Below are 26,335 nucleotides of genomic sequence, written 5' to 3'. Positions count from 1 at the left end.
TCATATCAGTTTCTGATATTGGGTTTTAAACACGTTTCTTTACTTTAAAAATTAAATACATGGACATTTTTGTAACTACTTAAAAAAAACAAAAAAACAAAACTTGATCACATTGTTTTTTTCATGCCTACGGAGGAATAAAAACACTCAAGAAAAATATCTTAACTAAGGTTCTCATAATTAATGCATGAAAGGGTTAATGCTAAAGAAAGTAACTAAGTAAAAGTAAAAAGCAACAAATAGATTTTTTAAGATTATAGCCTAATTATAAACCATTTATTTTTCCTTCATACTGCTTTTGTTGTAGTAATGTTGCAGCAGAATGTGAAGCTCCATGTCAGGACTTCCTACTTTCAGCAGTTTCTTTGTGGAAAGTGTTCCTGAGTGTAGTTTTTGTTCCTATGCTGAGGAGAAACACTTTCCCTGGACATAATACAGTCTGCAGGTGTCTTGGTTGGATGCTGCTACAGAAGGACCTTGGTTTGGATGTACTGGCACAGACAGAGTGAAGCCATGGGGCAGTGGTTCCTCTGTGGGTGGACGCGATGGTTTGGCAGTCCTAGCAGCTGCTCAGAAACCAGCAGCTTCACGTAGGCTGAACTGTAGGTCACCAGCAGCTGGTAGGCTTTAGCCTGCAGAATAATAAAAAATGATCATCAGTCACTTTATAACTGTTTTTTGAATGCAATTTTTCAATGACAAATACATTAAAAAGAAAAAACATTATATAAAACACATGCCTCCCTTTGAAAAAAGGAAATGAATAATGAATATGAATTTAATAAAGATAGGAAGGAAATATAGGAAGGAAAGACGGTAAAAACACTGTAAAAAAAAAAATCTGTAATTTAACAGAGTTTTTACTGTTTATTTTAGATTTTTTCTGTATTTTTAAGGTACAGGAAAATATCAATGAAATGACAAAAATAGACTGTGATTTTATGTGGCAAATAAATAACATGAAAAAACTGTAACTGTGAATAACCGTAAAATTTCCATTTTTTAAAAGATTTTTTTTCTTTTTTAACAGAAAAATAGAGTTAAAATACATTTGCAAATGTATCGTGATTTCACAAATATTTATTTTCTATTAATGAGATTAAACTGTTCATTTAAAGTTTAATACTGTAAAAAAATAAAATAATAAAATGAGATAAAATTACTGACAATTAACCGTAAAAGAAGTATTTGTTCTGTGAGTTTAACAGAATTTTTCCCGTTTATTTTACAGATTTTTTCTGTATTTGTAAGATGATTTGTGAGATTAAAATACATTTGCAAATGTATCGTAATTTCACAAATATTTATTTTCTATTTATGCGATTAAACTGTTAATTTAAAGTTTAATACTGTTAAAAAAAAAAAAGAGATAAAATTACTGACAAGTAACTGTAAAAGAAGTATTTGTTGTGTAAGTTTAACAAGACTTGTTTGTTAATTGACAAATATCTTGTGTGATTACAGGAGGTTTCTCAACAAAAATGTTGAATAAGTGTGTTTTTGTGAATGTATAACATGTAAGCCATATTATTTGTTTTATAACAATGTTCGTCCATATTTATAGGTAATTTGGTTGTTTTAATATATGTAAATATTCTTTATTAAACATTAAAAAGTCAAAAAAATATACAAAATCTCATGTAAAGTTAGGGCAAAAAACTGTATTTTAATTATGGAAAATTACCGTATTTTTATGAGATGGTTATTTTCTGTTATTTAACAGTATTTTTTTTGGCACCCCAGCTGCTGGAATAACACCGTTTTTTTTTTTTACAGTGAAGTCAACTCCCTGATAAGCACCAGGAGTGGTTGTTAGAGATGCACCATACTGATACTGATACTGATACTGATATTTAAAATAACATTCTGGCTGATTGCTAATGCCAATACAGATGTTACTCTATTTATTTATTTGTTTGTTTGTTTGTTTTTGTTGTTATTTATCCACTTTTAATGAAAAAAAGACTTTATCATAGATGTAAAAATGGTCACTACTTCAGAGTCTTTCAGTCGTGTATCACAGTATTTTCCAATGAACACAGATTAACACAGAAATTAATTTTAAAAAAAAACCTTGTACATAACACATCCAGGGTGTATCCTTCCTTCTCCCATTGGTAGCCAGGATAGATCCCCCCCATCTACTTTTTTAACAAACATTAAAATTATTTGATAAAGTTAAAATCAAAAAGGGACTAGATGAAACAATCACATTTTATATTTATTTTATTTATATATTTTATTTTTTTTATATGTGAAAAGCACATTCTGTACTTATTATATTTTATGGGCACTAAAGAGACACTGAATTTTTGTGTCCTCTGCATCTTGTTTGTTCTGAAAAGGTAATCTTGGAAACTCTTGGTTGTTTAAGAATTAATTTGCATTATAAGTAGAAAATCTGTTGCCCATCTGCCCAGCTCTGAGATGAAGGTCCTTCACTGATCACAGCTGCAGGCTCTACATTCTGCACCCAAGTACAAGGTTAGTAATATACTGTCTGGCTTTCTGTTCAGTTGGTAAAAGGGGCTGATATATGACATGAAACTTTAGAAATATGAGGGGTCATAACTTCAATGAGGTGAAGGCTAAATAATGTACATCTGTAATTTCTATGCACAGTTTAAAACACAGGTGTCAAACACACGGCCTGGGGGCCAAAACTGGCCCGCCAAAGGTTCCAATCCGGCCCGCGGGATGACTTTGCAAAATACAAGTTGGGGCATCAAACTCAAAAATAATATAATAATAACCTATAAATAATGACAACACCAATTTTTTCTCTTTGATTTAGTGCAAAAATCATTAAATTATGAAAATGTTTACATTAACAAACTGTCCTTTAACAATAAAATGTGAATAACTTGAACAAATATAAACAACCTGAAATGTCTAAAGAAAATTAAGTGCAATTTTAACAATATTCTGCCTGTTATTAAATGTTTTGTGCCTTCGTAGATCTGATCTGTAATGCACATGTATAAAAAATGATAAGTCGAGGCATAATATGGATAAAATTGTCCTTATATTTCTTAATAAATTTCATTTTTTTCAGGTTATTCACATCCTTTTTGTTTGGATAGTTTGTAAATGTAAATATTGGCATAATTTAATGTTATTTTTTTGCACTAAAATAATTTGGAGTTGTCAGTATTTATTGGCTATCATGCTATTATTTTACTGGTCTGGCCCACTTCAGATTAAATTGGGCTGAATGTGGCCCACGGAAGAAAATGAGTTTGACACCCCTGGTTTAAAATAACGCACCACACAACTATTATAGATGGATGGATGGATGGAGATAGCTAGATAGATAGCTAAATAGCTAGATAGCTAGATAGATAGCTAGATAGATAGCTAGATAGATAGATAGATAGATAGATAGATAGCTATCTAGCTAGCTAGCTAGCTAGCTAGCTAGCTAGATAGATAGATAGATACCCCAACAGACAACCAACATTGAAGACACAAGGTTAGAAGTAATAAAAAAAAAAGAAGAAATAAGAAGAAATATATAGTATGTACAGTAAAATCCATAACATCTCAGCTACATTTCTATTGTATATAAGCCAAACACTGTCCTTTTTTGGCATACATTTGCTTCATATTTCTATGTTTTTTTATATACAGTACACGTACATCCATTTTTGTCATCTCATTAATTTTCATTAGATTTGGAGACATTTTAAGGAAACTCAAGGAAACTTTTGCCAAGGGTGCATTGAACATTAACTGACAATAAATGAAAAAATAAAATAAAATTATATATATATATATATATATATATATATGTCCAACATTTTGTGAAAGTTATCAAAGAAAAGTTGTTATAATGGGTGTAATGAGGCATAAACTGCAGCCTACTACTGCACAGCTGTGTCTTTTTATACAGCCATTATAAAGGTAAATACTCAAATATCCTGTAAAATATCTGATTTATGTATATGCTGGTCAAGAACTGATAATAGAACTAATAGTTTACAAATTATAGTACTTCAGTTCTATCCAAAACTTTGCGATGATTCACACAAAACAGGTGATAAAAAAAAAAAAAAAAAAAGATGTTTGTGTAATAGAAAAAATATTGGTGTCAGTAGATTTAGCAGTATGGCAGGAACAGGGTTTATGTAGTGTGAAATGTACGTCTGTAACCTTATTTAGGCAGCATTTATAAGGTGAGTACATGTAGTTTTGATTTTGGATCTTCAGTAAAACATGCCTTTAGGTACAGTTTTATTCTTTAAAAGTCTGGCAGATATACTTGTTAGACTTTACATTTGTTGGTTTAATTCCATCCATCATCAGTAATGGATCCTTTCTAACCTAAACTCATCTCACCAGTAGTCAGATCTCTGTGTTCGGACATGAACTATTCATAAGTCCACTCAGATCCAGAGAGAGAAAACTTAGAAGCCTTGCAGCATCATGTTTCTCACCTGAGCAGGTAGTGATGCATTAGGAATGAGGCTGTAGCTGGTGGTGACTTTGTTGGCCTCCCGCTGGCTGGATGCGGTACTGCATTCTGTGTCCTCATTTCTTAGCAGAGGCCTGTGTTCATCTGAACTGTGTTCCACATCTGACCCTCCGGCTTCAGAGTCGGCATCTGTGACCTCGGTCACAAGCACCAGATGAGACATCTTCTTCTTCAGTTTGTTCTGGGGAAAGTGGAACATTTACTCATTTTCCTCCACCTTGTAAAAAATGACAGCTGTGAAACACAACGCCGACCTACAAACACTACTACTGATCCAGAAATAAATATCTTTTCGACAGCTCATAGAATTATATTTCTATTGATTTTGAGGAAGCGGCAACATGGGAGCACAGGGAAAATCAATAAAGCAGCAGGGGAACAAAGGAAGCGACAGATGTAGTATCCATGACTCACTCACCTGGGTGTCATTTACCACAAAGCTTCGCTCCTCTAAAGTTTCAGACAGCGTCCTCAGACAGTGAGATATGTCCCAGTAAACAAAGAACAGCTGCAGACAGACACATAGGAACTGAATTTACACTTCAATTAGTGAAGTAAAAAAGCAGTTTGTCATTGTGATAGCTGTTCATCTTTCAATGTCACACAGATTTAGTGGATCTAGAAACACATGGTGGAAAATACTTTAAAGGTGCTTTATGCTGTATTCTTACTTTAACCCTTTCATGCATGAATTATAGAAGCCTTAATCAAGATTTTTATTTGTGAGTGTTTTCATTCCTCGAGGCATTAAAAAAAAAAAAAAAAAACAAAACAAAAAAAATAATGCGATTGAAATAGTTTTTGTGAACCCATTTTTCATGGAGTTGCAAAAACGTCCACTCAGCTGGACACCATGAATTAAATTTTTGAAGCAAAGGAACATATCTGAATGAAAGAATGAATGAATGAATGAAATCTTTATTTCGAACATGTAGACAGTGAAATCAAAACAAAAATCAACCAACAAAATATAAGTACTGGTACATAAATGATTGATAAGCAAACAAACAACAAAATAAAAAAATAAATAAATAATAGTTAAAAAAAATAATAATAATAATAATAATAAAACAAATGAAATGAAATTATACATGTTCTAAAAGGAGTAGGAAGAAGTAAAAACTTCTGAACTCCTACCCCCTATTTACAGATAAACTGTGTGAAAAGTATGAAATGAAAACATTTTTAATGCAGCTAATCTGATGTTTTCTCACATTTTAACATACACTAATACTAGTCATTACTCACTTCATAAAGATAATATGCAAAAAAAAAACCCCACAAAAACCTGTTACTTACAGTTTAATAACAATAACAAGCAACTGATTTTCACTCAAACATGTTAGTGCAGATCAGGTTTATCAAGAACAGTAAAGTTACAGTAACAGTACGAATTGCAAAGCATAGGGTGGTGCATCCACTACAAAAATCTAAATCTTACCAAGTGTATTTTTCTCATTTCTTGGCAAAATATTTCATCACACTTAAAATAAGACAATCACCTAAAGAGTAATGTTTTTTTGTTTTTTTTTGGCTTAATTCAAGCAAAAAAATCTACCAATGTAATTCAATCAAAGTCAATCAAAAACCCTCATTTCATACTTAAAAGCACATATTACTGCTGATACTTAGATACTTTTACTTAACCCTTTCATGCATAGGTCACTCTAGCGGACAGTTATTCTCCAGCTGTTCTCTTGTATATTCATGGGTTTTGTTGTTTTAGTTCCATATCAGCCAACACAGTGGACACTTACGCACCATCTCATACACTGACATTCAGACCATTACTGTAACTTTGCTGTTCTTGATAAACCTGATCTGCACTAACATGTTTAGGTGTAAATCAATTGTTATTTGTTTGACAAGAAGGTTTTTTTTGCACATTATCTCCATGAAGTGAGTAATTACTAGCATTAGAACATGTTAAAATGTGAGAAGACATCAGATTAGCTGCATTAAAAATGTTTTTATTTCATTGTTTTCATATCACTTTCTGATACTGGGTTTTAAGCACATGTTTCTTTACTTCAAAAATTAAATGCATGGATATTTTTGTAACTCCATAGAAAAAAAAAAACTCGATCGCATTGGTTTTTTCATGCCTAAGGAGGAATAAAAACACTGAAGAAAAAAATCTTGACTAAGGTTCTCACAATTCATGCATGAAAGGGTTAAATGAAGTTTTCATTGCAGAAGCTTTACTTAGAGTGGATTTTCTGAAAAGTGTGTTTCAGTATGAGATCATAAAATGTAAAAAATAGCACTACATGTAATCTTTATATCTACATGTAAAAGAAACTTTTTTTTAATTTTTTTTTTTTTTTTTACTGTTTTTTGTATGTTTTAGTTTTTATTAATGTCTGTTTTTTTAATGATAACATCAACCTGCCCTGGGACTGTAGGTGGAAATTAGCACTAGTGCTACAACCTGGCATACTGCATCTCTCCATTTTCAGGTTACATTGTGCATTGTCCCTGTCTGATGAAAAGTAAATGTAATCTTCATTTAACAAAAACCTCTACAAAATGAAACAAACTGGTGCAGCCACAATTATTGTGTCTCAGCTGGTTAGTGGCGTGTTTTTGCTTTGTGATTTTTGTTTTGTTCTATCCTGCAGTCATTTTTTTCACTTTTACGTGGGTGTGTTCTCCCTGATTCAGCACACAGAGGAACGCAAACAGGTTTAACAGAGAAACAAAACAAAACACAATTGAATTGATTTAAAAAGAACAACCTGCATGTTTCCTGTGCAGTTCTGCACCCAGTCAGCCACAGCCACCAGCAGCTTATGTTTCACCATCAGCTCATTCACTTGGATCAGCCGAACATCTAAATTCATGGTGATCTGTCACAGACACAGGATTGGTGATGGATTATTTCACTAGAGGTGACAACTTAATCCTCTTCTAACGTCAAGTTTGACTCAGATTTAACAATATTTCTGGTCTGACTTCACAGCTAAAACTCAAAAGATTATTTACATACTAATATTCTCATTGTATTTATGTCAGGGGGGTCAAACATACATCCAGTGAAGTGGAAAAATTACACTGAAGACATTAACAGTCAAGGGTGTTAAACTCATTTTAGTTCAAGGGCCACATACAGAACAATTCTATCTCAAGTGGGTCAGACCTGTAAAATAATAGCATAATAACCTCTAAGTAATGACAACTCCAAAGTCCTAAATTTTGACAATATTATGCCTGTTACTAAATGTATTGTGTCCACTGAGGTCTGTAATGGAGATGTATGAATGATAAGTTGATGCATAACACTGTTAACATGTGGTGCCAGACACAACAAACCCCGCCCCACGCATGTATTGTAGTTTATTTTGGCATCGATCCAGCTGATGTCAACTTATATTTGTGTGTGATGATGTCAGCATCTCAATTGCCTCTATATATGTGCCAAGTTTGGAGTAAATTGAAACAAAATTGATGTTTTTATAAACATTTGAAATTTCGCCCATTATAAGTAAATGGGAGAGGAAAAAAGATTTTAAAAATTAATAAAAAATTTGAACTTTGACCAACTTTTTCCAAAGTGTAATAACAACCATTCTGGGTCACTGGTAATCTATAAACCCAATTTGGTATGAATTCAGCCAATAGTTTTGCTGCTAGAGATATGTGAAATTTCGACCATTGTAAGTAAATGGGGGGGAAAAAAAGAATTTAAAAAATTCATAGAAAATTGAAACTTTGATCTACTGTTCCTAAAATGTGACAAGATCTATTATGGGTCACTGGCAATCTATAAACCAAATTTGGTATGAATTCAACCAGTAGTTTTGCTGCTACAGACATGTGAAATTTCACCCATTGTAAGTGAATGGGGGGGATAAAAAAAATTTATAGAAAATTCAAACTCTGACCTACTTTTCCTGAAATTTAATGACATCTATTCTGGGTCACTATCAATCTATAAACCAAATTTGGTATGAATTCAACCAATAGTTTTGCTACTAAAGACATTTGAAATTTCGCCCATTACAAGTAAATGGGAAAAAAAAAGATTTGAAAAATTCATAAAAAATCTGAACTTGGACCTACTTTTCCCAAAATGTAATTAGACTCATTCTGGGTCACTGGCAATCTATAAACCAAATTTGGTATGAATTCAACCAATAGTTTTGCTGCTAGAGACATTAGAAATTTCACCCACTGTAAGTAACTGGGGAAAAAAAGAATTTAAAAAAATCATAAAAAATCTGACACTTAAATCTACTTTTCCCAAAATTCAAGGACATCTATTCTGGGTCACTGGCAATCTATAAACCAAATTGGTATGCATTCAAACTAATAGTTTTGCTGTTACTTACATTTGAAATTTTGCCCATTATGAGTAAAAAAAAGATTTAAAAGATTCATAAAAAATCTGAACTTGGGCCCACATTTCCCAAAATGTAATCAGATCTGTTCTGGGTCACTGGCAGTCAATAAACCCGATTTGGTATGAATTCAACCAATAGTTTTGCTGCTAGTGTGTTAACAAACAAACAAACAAAGAAACAAACAAACAAAGAAACAACCTGGAACAAAAACAATACCCCTTGCCTTCCCATCCCTTCAGGGGGTGGGGTAAAAATTCACTTATGCTCAGAATAAATTTCAGGTTGTTTATGGTTGTTCATGTAATTCACATTTTTTAGTGAAAGAATAGTTTTTGCACTAAAACAAGGAGAAGAATTTGGAGTTGTCATCATTTATAGGTTATTATTTGGCTATTATTTTACTTTTTGAGATCAAATTGAGCTCTATGTGACCCCTGAGCTAAAATAAGTTCGACACCCCTCATCTATATCCTCCTTACCTCTTTGTTACTATGGTGAAGAATGTAGATGATGGCACTGGTGAGGAAGATGGCGACGAGGCTGACAGAGAGACAGAGGACCCAGTAGTCGCTCACTGGGATATAGAGGTGAAGGGTGGAGAAGACGGCGCACCATAACACCATGTAGAGCACCTGGTGGAGGTAAAACACAGACTGTATATGGACATCAGCTGTAGACTGCATCAAGGTTATTATCGTTAACGAAAACTAACGAAATGATGAAAACTAGAATTGTAAAAACATTTTGGTTAACTGAAATAAATAAAAACTATAATTAAAAGAAAAAAACATAACTAACTGAAACTGTGTTGTGTGCTTACAAAACTAACTAAAACAGATAAAAATTATGGATAAAATTCCCTTAGTTTTCATCTTTGTCAGTGTCGGATTGATATAAAATCAATTTTTTTCCCTCAAGCAATTTTAGCTGCTGGCACCATATGATATTTAACGGTCCATCACTTCTTGTCACTTGTCGTTTAGGCGTCTTCTCGTTCCCACTCTACCTGGAAACATGGAAATTAAAGTTGGGAGAAAGCAGCAGAGTCCTGTCTGGGATTTATTTGAATACGACGACAGAGAAGAAGAGAAAAGATATAAAGAAACTAAAACTAAACTAAAACTAAGCATTTAGAAAATAACGAAAACTAATAAAAACTAGCAAACCTGCTCTAAAAACTAAGTAAAACTAACTGAATTAGAGGGGGAAAAAAGTTAAAACTAAATAAAACTAAACTATAATGAAAAATCCAAAACTATTATAACCTTGGACTCCATTCAGGCTGCAGACTGAAGTGAGTCTGATCCAGCTTTTTTGCCATTACTTGTATTGATTGGTGATTGAGGGTAGGTCACCCACAAAAGGAAGGAAATGTTGTGAGTGTTTCAGAAAACTGAAACTGTCCTAAAATGACCTGAGTTTCATGTCCTTACTGGGCCTGAGTTAGATGTCCTCAGCTGAACTTTTACTGTGCATGAGAACAGAGTCAACAGCAGATTTTCACTGATAAACACTAGACGTAACCTGTTAACTATGTAAACTGTAAGCTTTAATTATTTCTGTTATCATGATTATCCTGGTAACCACACACAAAATTGTATTCATAAAGTCTTTGCCTTTGGATCCATGTCACATTAAACTGAGATTTCCAGATTTGTAAGCCTATATCTCATGTCTTTACATTTGAGATTCCTCCACCACCACAATATCTGATCTAGTCCTTCACTTTTTGCTCACATGTGATACAGTTCTGCTAGTTCTGTTAGTGTGAACAGCTTAAATCAGCTGAACCACATCTTTCCAATTCTGATCTGGTGTTTTACATCATTCTAGGTCAACAGTTTCAGGTTTTTTTTGTTGTCGTTGTTGCTCAATACCCAAAAGTATGGTGGCCCAGAGGTGCAACAGCCCAAAAAAATTATCCACTGGCCCAAAAAATTATCCACTATAAGAAAAAACACAGAGAACAGCCCAAAAAATTATCCACTATAAGAAAAAACGAACAGCTCAAAAAAATTATCCACTATAAGAAAAAAAAAAAAGAGAACAGCCCAAAAAATTATTCACAATAAGAAAAAAAAAGAGAACAGCCCAAAAAATTATCCACTATAAGAAAAAAGAGAACAGCCCAAAAAATTATCCACTATAAGAAAAAAAGAGAGCAGCCCAAAAAATTATCCACTATAAGAAAAAAAAGAGAACAGGCCAAAAAATTATCCACTATAAGAAAAAAAGAGAACAGGCCAAAAAATTATCCGCTATAAAAAAAAAAAAGGGAACAGCCCCCCCCCCCCCCCCCCCCCCCCCCCCCCCCCAAAAAAAAAAAAATCCACTATAAGAAAAGAAAAAGAGAACAGCCCAAAAATTATCCAGTAGCCCCCCCAAAACTCTTTTTTTTCTTATAGTAGATAATTTTGGGCTGTTTTTTTTTTTTTTTTTTTTTGTAGTGGATTTTTTATGGGGGGGGGGGGGGGGGGTAGTGGATAATTTTTTGGGCTGTTCTCTTTTTTTTTTCTTAAGGGGAATAATTTTTTGGGCTGTTCTCTGTTTTTTTCTTATAGTGGATAATTTTTTGGGCAGTTGCACCTCTGGGCCACTGCACAAAAGAGAAATGTAGTGTCTACTTAAGATCCAGGCTTAAAAAATGAACTCCTATCACATCTCATTTTTTTTTTAAAACTGAAAATGAATACACTTATCAGGGTATTTTTATATCTCTGGAAATATAAGGATGTGTAAAAATGAAGACTGAATGTATTTTGCCTACGTTCGTTGACCACATGAGATCAACATGATCACAATAAGCATCAAAATGATAAAAAAAATAAATAAAAATAAAAAGACAATGCAATAATCAAGAAATTGAACAAAAAAACAACTAAATAATTAAGAAAATCAACAAAAATTTACTAAATCATTAAAAAAATTAACAAAACAATCAAGAAAGAGCTGAAAAATGTACAAAACAATACACAAATGGAATTCATCACAAGTCTGCACAGGAGGAAGTCACATGGATGCTATAAAGTGGTTCAGATGAGCTCTACCCAACAGTAAAATGCAACACACATGTGAATGCAGCAGTAAAACAGCACCATAAACACTGACAGCTACCACTTTACTGCACAGTGACATGATATACAGTACTTTTACAGAACTTGTAGCTGTAGTGGAGCATTTCAGTGTCTGTCAGATTTTTTACTAATGGAAACAATAACATCACTTTTGTGCAAGTGGCTCAGTTCAGGACCATGACTGATCAGGTAGTAGCCACAGTTAAAAACAGCTTAACAAATTTAAATTAAATATGAGTAGTAAATCAGAAGTGAGCTCTAAGACTTTCATTGTGAATGTATAGGGTATGACCTGACAAAGACACATATGACCATCCTAGCGTGTGCATGTAATGTTCCATCATTTTCCACAATAAACACATGAAAAAGTCCAACATTTTATTTTGTTTGTTCCATTTAGTTGCTTTGACCTATAATTTTTGTATATAGAGTACATGTGGGCTATAACCACTGCTGGCCTAATAACTTAGAATCACTGACCTATATTTACACCCTACATTTGTATTTTTGTTTCATTAAGTTGTATTAAATTATTCCCAATAGTCTACTATCTGTATTTTCTTGCTTTTCTCTCGCTTACATTGCTTCCAGTAGTGTAAGTATACCTTACAGAATTTGTCCAAATATACAGTTGCAGAAAAAATTATTAGACCATCAAAAGTCATCAAAAACAATGGTAATCCAGTACTAACTCCTGTGTGTATCATGTGACTAAAACAGACAGAAAAGAAAACATGGAATGCCTAAAAGCACTGTTTTTGTCAGTACAATGACATAGCTATAGATGTAAGAACTGAAGTGATTTTGGTTATTATCAAGAAAACATGTTAAATGGATAGATATCAGCTCTGAAATTAAACTACTATGAGCTATTTTTGTTGTTATCATTATATTCATCCAAGCAAATGGACCTTTAGTTGTACCAGGCATTAAAATGAACAAGAAATTGAAGGAAACAAATTTTTTTCTGCGACTGTATTTCAATTTTATGTCTTACCAGGTAAAAGAAATCTGCGTTGAGGCTCAGAATCAACAACTGTATTTTCACATTAATGGAATGAACCTGTTGCTTTAACCAATCAGATTTCATGTTAGCCACATGTGGGCGATCCAGCAGATATACTATAATATTGACATTTTCGCATCATTTGATTGGATGGTTCAAGAGAATGCTTTCTCAGTTAGCAAACTTTATCTGTATTGACTTGCATAAGACAAAATATATTGGTTTGGATTCAAAAGGTGTTTTCCCAAAATGGCTTTGGATTTGGTTATAGATGTCCTAAAAACTATATATAGAGTATGATATATTTTATCAACATTTTTATGTTTTTGCCATTTTATTTAGTAAATATTGATGACTGTGTTTGAGATTATGTATGTGGTGCAGCTGTAGTGAAAGGAGACAGGCTGAGATGTGTTCATTAGATTTCTTGCTTCTCTAATGGCATTGATTTGTGTTACGTGACATATCTGTCTATGATGTAATATCTTGTTATGTTATGTTTTTTGTGCACTATTGATGGTATTGATGTTAAAAGGTGGTTTATGTAAGGTAGAACACCAAGGCCTAGGTCTGTCACTGGTATATAGAATTAAAGCTTTTTGTAGCTTTAAAGAAGAAATAAGGAATAATAGCCTTTACAGTAGGTAAGTAGTGACTCATATTGTATTGACAATGTTGTATTGATAAATATGCTGTAATTATTGAAGAAAATTGATGAAAATTGTTGAATTGTTGAGTCTGTTTGTGTGACTGTACTGCCATGGTCATATTGTTGTATATAATTCAATTATTGCATTATGTATTAGCTGTGGGTTAAATGCAAAAATTAGGAAAAATGAATTGTTTGATTAAGTTAGTAATAAAGGTGTAAAAGCGCTTGAGGGGTAGGATTAAATAAGTCTAGACATCTTCCTACTCCTCTTCGATCATGCAAAACTCAGACTAGCACGTACTTCAAGATAGATTCATTTAAATGTTATTTAGTTTTTGTCTTATTTTGCTTTGTTTTGTTTTATTTCATTTCTTTGCATGTTCAGAATAAATAAATAAATACATATAAATGTATTATCAGACTGGAATATCATACCGGTGCCATTATGAGATGGAAGAGGGCTGAGTTGAAGACCATGTATCTCCTGACTGAGGGAACGTCCAGAGCTGTTCTCAGTGGATCCTCCATGTCTGTGACTGGAATCTGTTGCAATAATTTGAACAAATGAAAAAAAATATTTGATATGAGGACCATTTGAATATGTATGATAAAAAAAAACAAAATATTAGTTATTTGTGTGTGTTCACCTGGAATCCATCCCTCTCCAGCTTGGCCCGGCACAGTGTCAGATCAAAGCTGGGGTTTAATACTGAAGAGGTTGGCACAGACAGAACACACTGACCTGAGACAAACACAGATCAGCATTATACACTCAAAAAAAGCAACATGGGTGTCTGCTGTTACAGCATAAGTATAATATGTAGCTTCTATTATATTAATTCATGTTTAGAGGTTAAACATTTTTACATCATGTAATTTTAACATGACATACAAAATCCTTAAAACTACAGGATTCCTTTATGTCAGTGCAACTTAATGGGTTTAGGAAGGAATTCCAGCTGCAATACCCCTTCAGAGCACAAGGTGGCAATCATTTAGTGTAGCGCAGATCTAGCCTTAACTTTAATCCTAAACCTAGGATTAAAGTCCCAATGTTATCTAGATCTGTTAGAAAATAACCAAGCCAATACTGAATTAGGATTCCTACACCAGAATGAGCGAGGCCGCATTGACTCAGGATGTTTCAAAATGGCCGCTTCAAGAACAGGTGTTCTGGCTGATTCCACCTTCAACCACACTGGTGGAAGAGATTAAAGGTGCCGTATGTAGGACCGTGGCCAAAACTGGTACTGCAATCACATTCAAAATACTGTAGAGCGTGGTATCCTCTCCTCATCCCCCCAGATTAGGGGTTGCCAGATCCAGCATGAGCGTCTACTGCTAGTGTTTCCACTAATCCTTGCCACCACAACATAAATTTCATACAAAAAAAATCCTCACCAGACTTATTATACATAAGTATAATATAGAATAGAACAGGATAAATGTCCTGCCCACTCCAGTGAAAGTTTCACTTTTACTTCGACGAAGTACAAGCGGCACGGATCGCTACCATACCCCCCCCCACTGAACCACGGATGCCGGACTACTGACCCCCCCCCCTTTTTCGGACTACACATCGCTACATGAAGAGGTCACTTCCACAGAAAACACTGTACTACAAGGAGCTACCATGGCAAGAGACCAGTCCAACACCAGTACCCAGTTTGTTCACCAGTCCTGGACCAGCAGTCTCTTCACCAGGGCCAGGAGAAGACACTGATGGTCTGGGACTGGGTGAAGAGGCCGCGGCCCTGGCTCTCAGTGGCTCTTACCAGGTGGTGAGACTAGCCAGCGTCGGTCTTCAAATTCTTCTCTGCTTTCATCCGTCTCTTTTTTTTTTTTTTGTCTTTTTTCTTTATGGGCTCAGCTGGCTGACAGTCTATGTTTCAAAATCATCTCCTATACATATCCTTCTTTTGTTTCTGACTGGGTACGGTTACATGACATTTTTTAAATCTGATTTATTTTTCCAGAAGAAATTAATTCAGAACTAAAGTATTTTCTCTTCTGTTTACATTGAAATGTTAAACCTGAATAAAGGTTTACATGAGAAACGTTTATTCGGTTCTCGCAGCCCTTCTGTTAGCTTAGCTTAGCATAGTCACTGCATTTCCATGGTCACACGTAGCCAGTTTTTTAAAGGTGATTTGTAGTCTTTTGGAAGTGATTTTGTGAAATCCGATTCTCCCTAATTATTTCTTTAGATCTGCGACTTACTGCACTCATACAATCTTGGGACTGTTGTGTTGACGGAAGTTGGAAAATCTTTTTGTTGGAAGGGATGCATGCGCTAAATTAGCTTTGCTTTATCGTTTTAGCTTTGCATTAGTTTTTATTTCCCAAGATTTCATTCCTGTAGTAAGTCACATGGCCATGATTTGAGCCTCAATTTGTGATCATATTGACCCCACCGGACTAAAGTAATGATTAGGGAGAACTGAATTTCACAAAATCACTCATAAAATACTACAGATCACCTATAAAAGCCTGGCTACGTCTGACCATAGGAATGAAGCCATTATGCTAAGCTAGGCTAAGCTAATGGAAGGGCTGAGAGAACAAGGCAATCGGTGCACTGCAGTGCAAACTGATTTGCCCACTTATCGAACTCATTAGTGCATGACAAATGAATGAATAAAAAACAAGTGGTGAACTCTTCCTTCAGGGTTTTCCAGGCTGGTAGATCCCATCAGAATAGCCCACTGGAACGGTTTGGTAAGACTAGACTGCATTGCATATTCTTCCGCCAGCACAGAATGTGTGCGTCATCGCGACAAGACAAGACAACGAGCATGTGCAGAATGGAAGGAATAAAGTCCAAATGGAATAAAGGGTTTACATGTCCCAGGAAAAATTTAGATCGGAATTAAAAGGGGATTAAACCAGTGACTTTAATCGGATTTAAATTTATTCCGAACTATTCTTTTTCAACTGGAATAAGGTGTTTACATGGTCATCTTAAATAGGATCTAACATTTATTCAGATTAAACCAGGAATAAAAGTTGTCATGTAAACACACAGACTTTGTCACAACGTATTTAGGAATAATAAGAGGCCTTTTAGGTTTATTAACGTCAGACATTTATGATCAGAAATGTTCCAGCTACAGCTCACTGGGAACTGGATTGGCAGACAGGTGATGGGTGGAGCATCAGACCAAAACACACAATGACAACATGAACATCATTTGGGGGCTGATTCTTAGCTTTTCAAATGAAAATATTCTGTCTGGACTACTACTGTCAGTGAGATCAGTATTTGAAATGAACATGATTCCTTAATGTCTGGTGACAGTCAACGCCATTTTATAATTACTTAGAACATGATTCCTACATACTGCACCTTTAAACACACCTGTGGAGTATGAGGAATCTGGAAAATTTAAAGTAAGGAACATTAAAAATAAAAAAAAAGTACAGAACTGTGACTGAAGGGAAGGTTTGAGAATTTCCAAGGATCTAAGAACAGAGATATAGTTATAATCTAATAGTTGAATTGACTTTATTATTGTTCAGTCAGCATGATTAAGTAGTGTTATTGTACCACTTGAACATATTTCTGTCAAAATAAGTTATCCATAACCATTAAACAAGTTAATGTGACCCAAGACAGTTAAGTCAAATCCTTCCATAGAAAATATGTTAAAACAACTTTCACAAATTCAGCTGGACCTATACATTGCAAATAAGTAACAGTAACACCGATACTTTATATTCACTCAACATACTTAGAATTAGTTGGTTCAACAAAATTGTGTCTCGCTAAATGAAAGCATTTTAATTTGGTGGAAAAACATTATTTTTTTGGAAAACATTAAGAGATCATTGGATTTACTACAAACGTGTGTGTTTTTATAAAGTGAACATTTTGGCTCAATCTAGAAGCTTCATCTCAACATTTCTCTCAAATTCCAGGGACATATTTAGGGCATTTATCCACAGCCATTCCACAAGATATGGATGTGGAGTATAACTTCTTCCTCTTTGATGATGAGCAGCCGATTAGCGGTAGAAAACCTCCTCAAACGGTTTCAGGTTAATCCCATCAAGCACTGGCCTGAAAATATGGGTTTAGCTCCTCAGAAAATGTTCTTATTCTGATATCAGATATACATTCAGCTCTGTTTGAAGATATTGGTATTAAACTGTTTATATTATATATTATTCACTATATTATGCTATTATATGTTTGTTCCAGTTTACTAAAACCCTTTTATGCATGAATTATGAGAACCTTAGTTGAGATTTTTTTTCCTGAGTGTTATTATTCTTCTTTAGGCATGAAAAAACAACGCAATTGAATTTTTTAAATAAGCCTGTTTTGTATGAAGGTAGATTTGTTTCTTTATTGCTTTAACTAAAAACAAATCAATTAAAAAAAGTGTTTGAATGTAAAAAAAAAAAAAAAAAAAAAAAAATTACAATCCAAACGATTGCATTTGAACTTTGATCGAAGTGATTTTTTAAAATTTTTTTATTATTATTATTTTTTTTTTTAATGAAAATAATTTTTTGGGTTAAAGCAATAAAGAAACAAATCTACCTTCATCATTTTTTGTGGAGTCCCAAAATTGTCCACTCCGCTGGACACCATGTGTTTAATTTTTGAATATCAGAAAGTCATATACAAAATCAAAACATTTTTAAGGCAGCTAATCTGATATTTTCTCACAATTTGATCATATGCACAATTTTATTAGAATTTAATTTACACTCAAACATGTCACTGCAGATCAGGTTTATCAAGAACAGCAAGGTTATAGTAATGGTATGAATGTCAGTGTACGGGATGGTGCAAAAGTGTCCACTGTGTTAAGTCATATCGAACTAAAACAACAAAACCCATGAATATATTAGAGGACAGATGTAGAATAGCTGTCCACTGTAGTGACCAATATGCATGAAAGGGTTAAATTCTACTGATCTGAACCTTGGCTCTTTTTCAGAAGAATATGAAGTATTTTGACCTACTACATTACAATAAGTGTAGCCTTATGAGATATTTATAAACCAAGGATAATTAGGTTATAAATTAGGTCAACACTGGAAATGTTTAAACCAGCTAGGACAGATGGTTTATGGTGGAAATGTATCCTCACAGATATAAAAAGCATGGGTCAAATGAACAAAAACACCTAAGGCACTTATAGCAGCAGGGATTTCAAATGTTTTTATTTCAGATTGGCTCCATGTTTCTGTTGGCATCATGTGATCAAATATATGGACTGGGTGTTTTTGTGAGGTCTTGGTCCAGATCTGTAGTGTCACTCCTTGGATTTGCAGCCTTTTCAACCATGACAAATACACAAAAATATTTTGTGGAGCTGGTAAGTCTGGTTTGAGCAAGTGACGCATTGGAGTCAAAACTGTTGTAACCTTAGATCAGAGCTAAAAGGTCAAAGAGTGTGATGGATCAGTGTGGTTGATTAACTTTAGGGCAACACCCAACAAATCTACATCCGGGTGTAGAATTTGCAACAATGCACAAAGACGACATGTCGATTCACATTTAAAAGAAAGATCATCTCTAAATCTCCTAATTCAACCTGGTGATAAATCGTACTTATAAGCGCGGTTAAATAATAATTAAAAACACTATGATCCGGGAAATCTTGACTCTCAAAAAACACAATTTCCTCTATATGAGTGATCTGGAAATGACACTGAATATTGAATATTGAATATTTAACCCTTTCATGCATAGTGGTCACTACAGTGGACACCTATTTTCCAGCTGTTCTCTTGTACAGGGTGGGGAAGCAAAATTTACAATGAACATTTAGTTGTTTTTTCTCAGCAGGCACTACATCAATTGTTTTGAAACCAAACATATATTGATGTCATAATCATACCTAACACTATTATCCATACCTTTTCAGAAACTTTTGCCCATATGAGTAATCAGGAAAGCAAACGTCAAAGAGTGTGTGATTTGCTGAATGCACTCGTCACACCAAAGGAGATTTCAAAAATAGTTGGAGTGTCCATAAAGACTGTTTATAATGGAAAGAAGAGAATGACTATGAGCAAAACTATTACGAGAAAGTCTGGAAGATACTATTAAAGAAGAATGGCAGAAGTTGTCACCCGAATATTTGAGGAACACTTGCGCAAGTTTCAGGAAGCGTGTGAAGGCAGTTATTGAGAAAGAAGGAGGACACATAGAATAAAAACATTTTCTATTATGGAAATTTTCTTGTGGCAAATAAATTCTCATGACTTTCAATAAACTAATTGGTCATACACTGTCTTTCAATCCCTGCCTCAAAATATTGTAAATTTTGCTTCCCCACCCTGTATATTCATGGGTTTAGTTGTTTTCGTTCCATATCCTCCTGAGACCCAGCAATGCATTTTTGTCCTTTGTAGGGGAGAAAAATTTGCCAGTTTTACAAAAAAAAAAAATGCTGTTTGTTGTAAAGGACATTCCATTAAAAAATAAATAAATGAAAATGATTTTAAAAATTTATCTGAAAAAACTGTTGCATTGTGCAGTTTCTAATCAAGATGACTGTTTAATGTAAAAATGCTAAAAATGTTCACTTTCCTGGGCCTCAGGAGGATATCAGCCAACACAGTGATGCTCATGCATCATCTACACTGATATTCAGACCATTACTTTAATTTTGCTGTTCTTGATAAACCTGATCTGGACTAACATGTTTGAGTGTAAATCAACAGCTAATTTTCTCAAACAAAAAGTTTTTTTTTTTTTTTTTTACGTATTATCTCTATGAAATGTGTAAAAACTGGTATTAGAGTATGATAAAATATGAGAAAACATCAGATTAGCTGCATTAAAAATGTTTTTATTTCATAGTTTTCACACAGTCTATTACTTTATGATGATGAGTTTTAAATATATGTTTCTTTGCTTCAAAAATTTAACACATGGTGTCCAGCTGAGTGGACATTTTTGCAACTCTATGAAAAATAGGTTCATAAAAAAATTTCAATCGCATTGTTTTTTTCTTTTTTTTTTTTTTTCTTTTTTTCATGCTTAAAGAGGAATAAAAACACTCAGGAAAAAAAAAAAATCTCGATTAAGGTTCTCATAATTCATGCATGAAAGGGTTAATTTTACCCTGTTTTGGTAATTCATTTATATTGACATACATGATGTTGTTTTATTCCATGCCTTCATTTTTACATTGATTTGACAGCATCATGTTTCGTAATCTCTGCCCTCTGTACTTCGATACATTTAAATTTATTCGGAGTGTTATGTTTTTTCGAGTTTGCTGTAGATTTCTCTTTTATTGTGTTGTGGCGTTTTCTGTTTTAGCGTCTTTGCTCGTGTCTTGTTTTTTTTTCAGTTGTATCCTGCTGTGGTGCCCTTCTGCAATAAATAATAAAATAACAATACTCAAGGACAGTTAATACAGAAATTGTGCAATGTTACATGGTGTGTGTGCATTTGTGCTTATCTTTTTTAAAATGTATTTTAGCTGTTTTATCATATTTATTCTAATGTATTTTATATGATCCTTAATGGTTTTGTACTGGATGGCACTCTCATTCAATTGTACATGTTACAATAACAATAAATAATATTCTATTCTGTTCTTAAATTACATGTTTTGCATTTAACAGCACAGACTAATGGTTATTAAACTGAAATGACCACAGATGTTTACAAGTAACAAATCATGGAATTATAGATCTAATTTACGCAGTGTTTTCCAAAAAAAAAGAAAAAAAAAGTAATTTATAGTTAGTTAGCTTGTTATAATATTGGAATTATTTCCAGGAATTTTTGCTGGCTGTTACATAGTTATTACTTTAGCAATCATACAATAGTGCTAAATTTATTATCCATTTATTACTAAAATATTATCCTGTCATAATACAAAATGTTATAGAGAATTTTAGAAATCTGTGAGTTAATGTCAAGTGATGAAAACAGGAAAATTAGGCTGTAAATCTTTTTTATAAAGCAGTGGTTTTACCGTACTAGGATATTAAATGTCATTTAATTTCCTAAAACCTTTTATTTATTTGATTATCTTGTAGATACGATAATGTTTTAAAGGAAAGCCAACTTGTCAGAGTACATTTTGTTGAACAATTATAAAATCATGCTCTGTAAGTGTTTTAATTTGATAAAAAGGACAAAACACAGTTCTATTTAAATTATCTTCTAGCTATTTTTGGAGCTGATTAATTTGTTTTGTACATTAAAACTGTAATTTTTATGAATTACCTTTTACATTTTGTATCACTACTGTATATTTAATGTATTGCGAGCAAAAAATGTATTCATTCAGTGAATAAATGAATGAACAAAGCCGCAATAAAGAGCTTGAGCAACATTTACTGGTCATTGTATTGTCAGATAAAAGGGGATTTTTCAAACCTTAAAGTTTCAAAATATTAGAAATTACATGTTTCCTCAAACACCAACAACTACCAATCAAATACTTGTGAATGTGGGTGTTTTTTTTTTATGAAATATGAAAGAATAACAATACCATTTAACCATCTGGGTCTGTCGTAGTTGTTTTCCTGGGGTTTGTTTTGTCTGGTCTGAAAATCCACCTCATTCTCTTCCATCACATGACAAACTCCATTTTTATCCTCCATTATTCCTGGCGTCCACTGATCCTGGAGAAGAAAAAGATCGGATTAAAAACTCAGGGAATATTTGGATTTGTCATACACTGTAAAAAATGACTGTAGAATTAACACCAAAAAGTTGTAAAATTGCAACATTAAAAAACTGTAAGTGACAATACAATGCAAAGTTGTTTATTTGAAAAGAGTTTTGTGTTAATAATTAAATCAAATATAGCTATAGTTTTTATAGGTAGAGTTTGTGAACAAAACCAGATTTGTATGTAGAAAGGATGGATTTCTATTTGTTTTTAGAAAATCAAACTGTAAATTGAAAAACAATGTGGTGCCGTTTAAACTGCACAGACCATACTGTTGAAATAACAGTGTATTTGCTTTTATATATATATATATATATATATATATATATATATATATATATATATATATATATATATATATATATAAAGTTATAAACAAAGTAAACATTTAACAATGTAACATTTTAAATTTGTAAATGAATGGGTTGGTGGAGTTGGTAGAGCGTCTCATCCAGAAACCAAAGGGTTGGTGGTTCAAATCCTGGCTCTGATTGTCCATATGTTAAAGTGTCCATGGAAGACACTGAACCCTAAATTGCTCCCAGTTGGACCTGGTGGTTTTGGAAAGTGCTTTGGACACCATGAAGGTGGAGAAAATGTGCTAAATAAGTGCAGACCATTTATCATTTCAATCCAGTGTTAAATCTACATGTTTAAAATGTTAAATCTACATGTTACTCTGTAAACATGTTTACGGTTGGATGTGTTTTTTACAGTATTGTTCTGGCAACCACAGCTGCCAGTTTTTTTTCTGTAAAAACAGGATTTTTTTTTACAGTGTATGCATGTGATATTAACGGCTCATGTGTTAAACTTACAGTATTACATTCTTATTTCAGATGATTGATGATGTGATTCATATCTTGAATTTCCGTGACGCTTTAACACCCTTGAACCTTTCACTTTGAGCATGAACAAAAGGAAGCAGGGATTTTCTAGAGGCACCATGTGACTGCTGTTATGCTTCACTTGCTGTTTCATTAGAAATGTACAAGAAAAAAAGGAAACTATGAAACCTTATGAAAGAGTTAGAGGTCAAAGATGAATCCATTATATGGATGATGGAGAGACTGATCAATGACAGTGTATTGCTCAAGGTTACAGTGAGTGATCATATGCCATTCCTTCATTCATTCTGATTTGACCTGTTCTGTAAGATTAAGGCAGGTCCTCCCATCTACATCTGTTTAGTCTGTTTGTGCTGCTGATAATGTCTGAAAACATCTATTTAGTCTAGCTGAAGTGGCAAAAAAAAGTATCGAAACAAGATCACTTCTTTTTTCACTTTGCAGATCTGCTCACAGAGGCACAAAAGAAACCTATGAAAGTGTTGTGAGTATGGGTGCACCTATGACACTGGTCCTAAAAACAGGACATGGGGCTAAAAATTCAAACCAGATGTAGACTCATGTTATGATGCAAGTTTGGAAGCACTTTGGGTCTATTTTAAAAATGAATATTTGCTGACATAAAAGAGAAACTATTTTTCAGATAAAACACATTTTTACATTATTTTACATTATATTTAATACAAAAATCTGCATGTAACATGGTCAAAATTACACGAAAATTATGCGCTTCGATTTTTTAAAAATATCTTTTTATTCTATCACAGGTACATTTTGGGAATCAAACTAATTATGCAAGACAGAGTGTTTCACAAAAATGACAGCTGTTGCAAAATCATTTGGGATTTATATGCGTTTAACTGGGCAGGTTCTGCATGTAACGCCAGTGGACACAATTGGTTACATACAAAACCTGGAATTAGACTGAGATTCATGAAAAACCCACGTCTGGATTAGAACAACCACTAGGACTGACACATTTAACACAGTGTTTTTATATATAGTGGTATATAAAACCATTTCAAGCCATGTTTTCCAGATCAAATGCACTGACACCAGCTGACCTAATCAGAACATGCAAACCTAATCATAACATCCATAAAATCCATGAAAACCAACCCTATGAACAGAATAAAATGACCAACATTAGTAAAAACAAGCTTTTCAGTGAGTTTTCTTATTGAGCAGAGTGATAAATATGGATTAGATTGAACAAAAAAATTAAATTAAACACTTGCAGTTCATTCAGAGTTTGACTCAGCTGACGACATTTTACCTTTAGCAGTTAAAAAGAGATCTGTTAAAAAAAAAAAGTCTTCCTATTTTTCAGATAAAACACATTTTTACATTATTTTACATTATATTTAATACAAAAATCTGCATGTAAACACGGTCAGAATTACACAAACATTACACGCTTCTATTATTTTTTTATTTTTTTGAATATCTCTTTATTCTCTCACAGGTACATTTTAGGAATCAAACTAATTATGCAAGACAGAGTGTTTCACAAAACAGAGTTTTTACTTATAGTGGTATATCAAACCATTTCAAGCCATGTTCTCCAGCTCAAATGCACTGACACCTAGGTAGCTTTTCATGTCCCAATTTTGGTCCCATTTTGGCTCCAATATTTTTTTTTATTAAAAATGCATTAATTTTGGGATGGCTCAGAGCAAGAGTATAATTTTTTTGCATTTATCTGAGGTCATCAGATATCAGGTCATCAGGTACATCCTGAGGGGAAATATATGTAAATTTCTCTTTTATTATTGGATCTAAAAAGCTGGAAAAGTGCCAGGTACCAAAATGAACCCAGTTTCAGACAAGCACCCACATCCATTTTCCATTTTTTCTAAGTTTCCAACCTTATACAACTCAAACAGATATCCAAACAGATAGATAATTACTAGAAAGTTTATGTAAGTGACCAAAACATGTTAGAATGAAGCCTTATCTCACTGTAAGTACATTTGTATTAATTATTTGTGCAGATTTTGAAAGATTTATATGCTGAATATGGGTTATATACTCTCAAAAGTCCCAAATCTTATAAATAATGTTCATATACTTCAGACTTATATTTATTTTTAATCCATTTTACAATATATTTTTTAATCTATTTCGTGTTTTACATGTTTTCAAATCTCTTCCTTTCCAGTTGTTAGTATCGGTCTTGTAAAGAGTGTAAAATGGATCCAGAACATTATGTTTTATCAGTGTATCTGCTGGGTCTGTTTGTAGAGGATAAGACATATACTGTATGCGTTAAGGGGACCTTCCACAAGCTACAGTTTCACTTCCTCTGTTTCTTTTAACAGCCTAACATCTGTAAAACTGAGAAAATGACAGAAGGTAACAGATAAGCAAATGAACACCTACAAATCCAGCTCTCTGTGGTGTCTTTCCATGTCACTCTCTTGCCAAATTTTGCCACTGAGGTGTGAAAATTCAAGTCTGCAGGAGAGATGTCAACTCATCCCCTCGGTCTCAGCTTTATCTTTTAACACAGACCTCCTCTCTGTGCTCGACTACTCTCTCATTTTCACTTTTCTCGCCTAAAAATAAAGTGGCACCAACTCAAAACCAGTGTTTCATCGCTTCCTTACGCTGTGCCTGTTTTCATTTTCATTCAGGGCTGAGTGTGAGCATGAGCAGCATCAGTGTTTTCTCTGCTAAACAGAGGAAGCAGCATGGTCTGATCAGTTTAAACGGTTATCTTAAAATTAACATCTTGTGTTTACATGTCCGGTGCTACACACTGCTGATTCATCACAGTTTCAAGAACAGCTTGTTAGAAAAAAAAAACGTAACATTTTACAAACAGTTTAAGATAAAAACTTTTATGCTGTAGGAGCTTGAAACAAAATGTATTCTCAAAATTTCACAAGAAAATACTGTATGACTTGTGTCTTAATGTTTAACTTTGTTTTTTTTTTTAATTAAAGTGAAAATAAAACTCAAAACCAACAGTGATAGTAAGTAGGAAGTTGAACACATCCAAACCTGCAGTTGAGCTGAAGGTCCATCCCCTTAGAAAAGTTGTGATGTTTGTTTTTCCATACCAGCGCTCCTGTAATATTTATTTCCAATCAGTATTTCCACACGAAGTTGCCTTGAAGAACATGCAGTGCCTGCATTCTGTGTGTACTTTCACAGTCTAACAAGTCTCCACATAGTTTCTATTCTACTTCTCTCTTTCTCTGGTAGCGTGTGACTCAGATCAGTTCAGCCGCATGACTGCAGGAATGTGGTTTGTGGTTCTCAGCAGCTCCAACAGA

At 33.5% G+C, this 26,335-nt stretch overlaps 1 protein-coding gene across 3 annotated transcripts; it reads right to left on the bottom strand.

Annotated features, from left to right (window-relative positions):
* Positions 1-306: 306 nt before the first annotated feature.
* On the bottom strand, positions 307-26,335 carry tmem268 (transmembrane protein 268). Of its 3 annotated transcripts, none has more exons than XM_030148167.1 (9): positions 26,061-26,335; positions 22,024-22,156; positions 14,197-14,291; positions 13,985-14,095; positions 9,297-9,449; positions 7,213-7,323; positions 4,893-4,982; positions 4,437-4,655; positions 307-632 (listed from the first exon to the last, which is right to left on the bottom strand). In XM_030148167.1, the coding sequence occupies exons 2-9, from the start codon at positions 22,133-22,135 to the stop codon at positions 465-467; spliced, it is 1,059 nt and encodes a 352-aa protein (XP_030004027.1). In that variant the 5' UTR covers positions 22,136-22,156; positions 26,061-26,335; the 3' UTR covers positions 307-464. The 3 variants fall into 3 exon arrangements, with proteins under 3 accessions (XP_030004027.1, XP_030004028.1, XP_030004029.1); XM_030148168.1 differs by having other exon boundaries at positions 13,985-14,092; XM_030148169.1 differs by lacking the exon at positions 7,213-7,323.

Source organism: Sphaeramia orbicularis, chromosome 11 (assembly GCF_902148855.1).
Source record: "Sphaeramia orbicularis chromosome 11, fSphaOr1.1, whole genome shotgun sequence".
Taxonomy (NCBI): Eukaryota; Metazoa; Chordata; class Actinopteri; order Kurtiformes; family Apogonidae; genus Sphaeramia; species Sphaeramia orbicularis.
The sequence above is the reverse complement of the archived record's forward strand: the minus strand, read 5'-3'. Positions and strand labels throughout refer to the sequence as shown.

Excerpts from the sequence above, each read along its gene's own strand:
- tmem268 (XM_030148167.1), bottom strand. The coding sequence starts at position 22,135 with ATGGAGGATAAAAATGGAGTTTGTCATGTGATGGAAGAGAATGAGGTG. Across the intron at positions 14,096-14,196 it reads TGGAGAGGGATGGATTCCAG|CAGATTCCAGTCACAGACAT; the intron begins GTGAACACACAC and ends AAATTATTGCAA. Across the intron at positions 4,983-7,212 it reads ACTGCACAGGAAACATGCAG|CTGTTCTTTGTTTACTGGGA; the intron begins GTTGTTCTTTTT and ends GTCTGTCTGCAG.